Here is a 6,741-nt window from a genome sequence, read left to right on the forward strand (position 1 = left end):
CCAGACCAATGTCCACCAGGCTAAGCTCCCCATTCAGCTTACACGACCTTCCTGCCTGTGGCACTGAGGGTGACTTTGCCGGGACCTGTGGCAGCCTGGGCTTCGGTTTTACCCTGTTGAAACATTCAAGTTTCATATCCTTTTTTTTTTCTATTTGGCCTCATCCTTTAAGAAAAGACAAAGCCAAGACCCAGAGAAGTCAAGCAAGCACTTTGGCGATTGGTTCCTTGCCCCAGACCCCAGCCATGCAGCACAAGCTTTGAAGGGACATTCCTCCTTGCCCCCACCCATAACAACCTCCCTCTTCTCTCAACAAGGTATTGCATTTCCAGTTCTGACGCTTGCTTTGGCACATAACACACGCTTCACCCTTCCCCCCTGGCCCCCGCCGCTTCCTGCTTTGCATGGGTGCTAGGCTCCTTGCGTTGAATCACACAGACCTAGGTTCTGATATTGACTTGGCAACCAGCCGGCTGCGTGGCTTTCTGCACATCAGTTGCTTTATCTGCCAGATGACAACTCCTCTACCTGCATCTGAAGACTGTGAAGATGGCTGAGAGCTCGGCAGTGGCCTACCATAACCCGAGCCTTCAGTTTGGTTCCACGACACGTGACTGTTCAGTGTTATAGCACGGTCCAGAAGGAGGGGACCACAGCCTAGACCTCTCTCAGGCTGCACACAGCAGGTGACCCTTTCCGGTGGAGACCGATCTGGCTGCAAATCCACCGTCACACGCATTCTCAGCAGCATGTAAAGGCAGCTCCGGTTTCCAGGCTCCTTTCCCCTCCTAGATTCCTGGTCTCAGTAATTATCCTGCAGGCAGGCCCACCCTGTCCCGCCGCCGTTCACACCTGTCAGCTTGTATCTCAGGATAAGGTTCTCACATGACAGAGGCTGAGAACTTGCTGTCCAGGCAAAGAAAACTTTACGGCGATGAATCCGCCACAGGCCTTATGTAACTAGCATGTCAACAAACAGGAGACACGGAGGGACAAGGGGGGAACAAAACTACATAAAAGGTGAAAACAAGGAGTTGCAAGAGGCCCATGGTGTTCTTGTTTCCCAAGCTCCTTAAAACTGATGCAGGTTCTCAAGTTTAAAGCATTCCTGAAAGGACTCAAATGTTGCACGTCTCTTTTAGCTAAAAATTGACATTAACCTTCACAGCTGAATATTTTCTTTTGTGAATTTTCATGTGGGTGCTGGGAATTGAACCCCGTCATCTCTCCAGCCCCTTATAGCTGAAATTTTAACCAAATGCATTAGAAGTATATTAGAGTAAGTATGCATAATATTGACTTATTTATTAATAATATTTATTGTCTATTTGATTAACAAATAATTAACAAATAAAGACGTTTTAAAAATATATATTGTGTATGTATGCATATATATATACATATATATGTTAAAACTGTAAGGCATTCTAACTGAAGTTGCTTGAAATTACTTGCTAGTCATAAGGAGTTAGGGATCTTCTAACTTCCCTAATGCAAGGAATAGCCTAGTATATTCTTTTCAATAAAGCAAAGTTCTTTTGCAGAGTATTTATTGAGTCCCCGACTTTCATATTAAAACTACTAAAACATCTGCCCTGATGACTAATGTATGATGCAGCCCCAAGGAAAGACTCCACAACTCAAATGAGGGCAGAGGTCAGTGGCGATGCTACCAAGAGCACATAGGATTCCTGGCCAGCAGTTGGGCTCTTGTCTTACCTGTGCTCGAGCATCTTTGGTCACTTACCTTGAGTAGTTACTTTCCTCTATTGGGTTTTCAGGCTGCTCAGACTATGAGCTCTTCCAAATCCAAGACCTTGTGAGGCTATGGGGTATGTGGCGAATATATGGAGAAGCTTGCTGTAGCTCCAGACATGAGGTCCAGAGCAGGAGGAGACTGTGGTATGAAAATCTTGACCAAAACATGCTCACATAGAATAACACGCAGTGCACTTTGCACAGCATGGGCTTGGCCTCAGCCTCCCTTCAAGAGATCAATGTTCACCAGAGGCCTCCTCACTGAGCTTTTGAGAAGCAGAGGAGGCTGGTGTTGGGGACCTTGGACAGTAGGGACGATAGAAATAGAGTCAGCTCTATGAGCGAAAGCTGTGGCACCGAACCTCACAGGCTGATCCTTTCCAGCCGGGTGTTGCCAAGAGGGATGAGCCACTCCGTGAAACCTGGGCCACACTCTGGCTCCAACGCACGGGCAAAAATAGAATGGGACTGCGAGAAGAAATGTGTTTACTTTTGTAATTTCCCTCTGTGCCTCTTAACAGTATTATAATCTCTCTGCAAACAGGCAGTGAGGGCCTGCGGGCCTCACCTCCACTGATAAACCCTTCCAAATAACTCGTGCGTGAACCCTAAAACCTTAACTTCTTGTGGCAACTGCCCGAGCAGTTGGAACACAAGTTTAGAAGGCAGTGTGATGAAGAAGAAAGAGGAGGGGCCGAGGGGCTGTCAGAACTGAGTGAACTGGGTAAAAACCCCTTTCCTGGGTGTCAACAATACAAAACAGCATTTGTAGGAAATAGCAAAAGCCAGCTGATTTAGACTTTCAAAGTCTACACCAGTCTTTCTGCTAAGGATTACTTTACCCTTCTGGGTAACAGGTCATGGCTGAGGCTGTTTTTGGCTATGATTTATAAACCTGAGGGGTGCTACTGGAATTAACGGGGTACATGTCTGCTGCTAAACATCCTATAACCTGATTTACACAGACGTGCAGAGCATCAGGGGAGGGGAGAGGAGAGGAAGGGAGACATGGGACAGCGGGAAGGAGGAAAAGAGGCTGAACCCACATTCAGGCTATGAAGTATTTACCAGCTATCTCTTAAAGCTTTGCTCTCTATGACCAAGGTCTTCGATTTCCCTTTCAATCCTGAGATTTTTCAATAGCTTTCTCATAGAACATCTTCCTCATCCTGAATACATCAAGCCCCACTGCAGTACAGAGGGCACTACTGTAAGAGCCGGCCATGATATAAACCCACACAGTTATTAAACAAGTAGGGCTGGGAAGTAGGGAGAGGCAGGAGCTTGTGGGGCAAAACATGCCTATAACTCTGTCTCTGTGAGTCAGGGTTTCCAAGGTGACGGGCACAGAATAGCAATTGTAGGATGCACGGGGTTATGCTGAGAGCAGGCAGGGCTGATTTGGGGCACAAGTGAGATTTGGAAAGATACAGGTTTGCATCTGGAGCTCCCAAGGCACATGGGAAGGCTAGGCAATCAGTGCGTGCCACTCTAGTAGCCTTCCGTATTAAGCCACTCAGCAGTTATGACACATAGTTACCTGTGGTTTCCAGTGGGCGAGACAAGGACACTCGAGAGTCAAGAGGGTTTGGAGAAACAGGTGCAATGAAATCATAGTCAAACAATTTATTTACTGTAAACTTTAGACTTTCGCTCAGAAAAAAACAACTGAAGCTGTCCCTCAGATTCCTAGAACACTCCAGCTGAGCAAGTAAGTGGAGTGGGAGAGAGTCTGTATTCACAGCGGAAAGGTCCAAGACACAGGGTTGTCAAGTCCAAGGGTACAGGAAGGAAGATTTCCTTCAGATACAAATGACTAGCAGCAATATATAGTATCCCTAATACTTGACCAGTGAGGTAGATAAACAGAAAAGTGATCTAAACATGTAGACACAGTCATCTAGGACCAAGACACTTCAGACAGAAACTTTCAAGTTCCATACAAAGAGGAACTGAACTGTACACGAACCAAACAAAACACTCAAATACAGTCTCTCTCTACTTTGCAGCTTAAAAAAATAAAATAAAAAAGGCAGAAGGATTCTTTCACCTTCTGCAAATCTCTATACAATTTTATTCTAAAGTTATTACACTCAAGTTAAATAGTCTCGTTAGTGTCCTGTCAAGGGGGGGGGGCAGGGGTCTTAAAAAGTAGAAAGCCTGCATTCCAGCGGTGAGTCTTTGGTGCTACAGTTCCTCCCTTGGGAATCAATGCTAAGGCTAGGCACAGTACCTTGACAGTTCAAAAAGCTTTCCGAGCCTGGCGGGTCCTCACACAGCAGTTCGCTTTCTTTCTCCTGCCCCAGCTGGCATCCACTCACCTCCCCTGTGTAGTCTGTTTTGCCATTACTGTTGCTGGAGTAGCCATTCCCATAGGCTTTTGAAGAAGACCTGCGGAGGCATAGAAGCTCCTGGAAGGCAATCCTGAAATCTGGACTCCGACAGTAGATTAGGGGATTGAAAGCAGAATTGACGTAGCCCAACCAGTTAAGGAGGATGTAAACTTCCTTAGGGATGAGGTTTTCCCGAATCACGTGCACGATGTTGACGATGAAGAAGGGCAGCCAGCAGAGGGTGAACGTGCCCATGATGATGCCCAGAGTCTTGAGGGCTTTGTGCTCTTTCAAGCAGAACTTGGAGGACCTTCGGAGTCCATGCCCACTTCGCCCGTCCTGCTCCACCTGGCTGAGGTTTTGGGAGTGGAATCTCCCTTCAGATTTGTCTATCTTCTGGAGCTGCCTTTTGGCCACCTGGAAGACCCGGGAATAGACAAAGACCATGACCACCAGAGGCACATAGAAAGACACAATGGAGGAAGCGATGGCATAGGCCTGGTTCGTGAAGAAGTCACAGCAAGTCTCCTTGTGATAGCAGTCGATGGCTTTCTTGTGGGTCGCACGGTACCAGTGCATTTGGATGGGCAAGAAGGAGGTAAGGCCGGAGACAATCCACACCATCAGGATAACCATTCGGGCCTTATTCTTGGTCAGCAGGCTCTGGTACTTGAATGGCGATGTGATAGCAATGTAGCGATCCACTGCAATCACACACAGGGTCTCGATGCTGGCTGTGACGCACAACACATCGATGGAAGTCCAGAACTCGCACCAGAAGTTGCCAAAATTCCACATTTTCATAAGGATGTGACTGGCCCCAAACGGCACCACCGCTAGGCCCATGACTAGATCAGCACAGGCCAAAGAGGTTATGAAGTAGTTGGTGACAGTCTGTAGTCGCTCAAACTTGGCAATGGCTGTGATGACCAGCACGTTGCCAAACACGATGGCCAGGACGATAACCGACATGAGGATGGCCATGCCTACCACCCACGCTTCGTCCCGTTCCTGAGTGATGTCGTGGTCTGGCGCACTGCTTCCGTTGGGTGCCAGCAAGAAGTCGCTGTCGTTCCCGGGTGGCCCCATGGCTGGCAGACTAACAGGTGAGCGCACCGGCTTTCGGCGCTCTGGTGCTCTCAGCGGGTGCACCTCCGACGGGGCGCAGCCGGCCGGGGGCGGACTCCTGGAAGCTTCATTCAGCGGCTGGAGGTGGCTGTGCTGGGGGCGCGTCCTGCACACTCAGCTCGTGGGGTGCTCGCGGCTCGCTGTGCCTGCTAGCTGCAGCCTGAACGCCGGAGAAGCAGCCTCGCAGTGCGCCCTGCCCGTTATGTGCACCAGACTTTAGGGGAATTGCCCCGTGACGTGCAGCAACTTTGGGCCAATGGCACGGTCGCATGCCCGAAGGGGCGAGGCACTAAGGACCAACCCTCCCCGCCTAGCCCGCCTCCTCTTGGGGTTGGCCCGGGCGGGGCGCAGCAGCTCCCCGGAGGCCAAGCCACCACTCCCTCCCAGCTACCCTAGCGGGGGCCCCAAAGACAAAAATCTGGGTCTGCTGTGCGACCCGCCAACCAAGCGCAGTCTGGAAGTTCTACCTGTCTGTGCAGGTCACCTCTGCGGACTGGGGTCTCTGGATACGGGTGGCACACAGTGCATTTTCCTTCAGGAACAGAGACTGAGCAAGCTCATTCGGACACGCACACACAGGCACAAACGCACCCGGCCGACATGGACATGCTCAGACTTACGCCGAACCACAATCACAGACACCGAGACACGCCCGCGCCCGCTCACGCCGGAGACAACTGTTTCCTGGTCTAACACAGAAAGGAGGATAAACAAACGCAGGGACACCTAAAAGCACTCAGAAAGAAACGCACACAAGCGCTCACGTGGAGATGCGGAGTGTGGACCATTCAAGCACACACGTTCACATCCAGGTACCACCCTCCCAAGGCACTCATAAATGACGCCCTCTTTTCCCATTCTCAGATTCCCAGTAGTTATTTGGCAAGAGCACAGGAGGTGACTTCAACAGCGACAGAGGTTCACAGCACACTTTCTGAAAAATATGTTTTTGGCGTTCTTCCCTCTTGAGGACTTGCAGGCAACAAGGTATTAATTTTACATCTTGCATTTCATTAGGAATCGAAGTATTTGCACATTTGGAGGGAGTTAAGTGGCTTTACTTTTAATTCTTGGGAGTGTGGCCTCATTTCCTTGTTATATGTAGGCTGAAGATGCGTTGACAATGAAGTTTATTATTTTCTTTTTAAATTTTTTAAAATTAAACTAATTTATTTATTTTATGTGTATGGGAGTTTTATCTCTACAAATGTCTGCTCACTGTATTTGTGCCTATTTTGGAGGTCAGGAGAGAGCATCAGATTCCCTAGGACTGGAGATACAGAAATGTACCAGTTCACATGCTGGGAACTGAACCACGGTCCTCTGTAAGAGCAGTCAATGCTCTTAATCACTCAGCCATTTCTCCAGGCTGGAAAATTTTCAAAAAAATTTCTTCAATAACTCCATTAAAACTATAAAAATATCCTTTCATGTGTTGGCTGGATAATTCGTTAATCTTTTCAACTGTGTCGTGTGAACCTGTTACTGTTGGACGATTTCTGCTTAAAAAAAACACAACTTC

The 6,741-nt window shown here is 48.5% G+C and overlaps 1 protein-coding gene across 1 annotated transcript; it reads right to left on the reverse strand.

The window, feature by feature from the left end:
* Positions 1–3,416: 3,416 nt before the first annotated feature.
* Adrb2 (adrenoceptor beta 2) lies at positions 3,417–5,385 on the reverse strand. Its single transcript, XM_038331017.1, has one exon. It carries the CDS (start codon positions 5,178–5,180, stop codon positions 3,903–3,905), a length of 1,278 nt encoding a protein of 425 aa, XP_038186945.1. The 5' UTR covers positions 5,181–5,385; the 3' UTR covers positions 3,417–3,902.
* Positions 5,386–6,741: the final 1,356 nt, after the last annotated feature.

The sequence above is a fragment of the Arvicola amphibius genome, chromosome 5, assembly GCF_903992535.2.
Source record: "Arvicola amphibius chromosome 5, mArvAmp1.2, whole genome shotgun sequence".
NCBI classification, from domain to species: Eukaryota; Metazoa; Chordata; class Mammalia; order Rodentia; family Cricetidae; genus Arvicola; species Arvicola amphibius.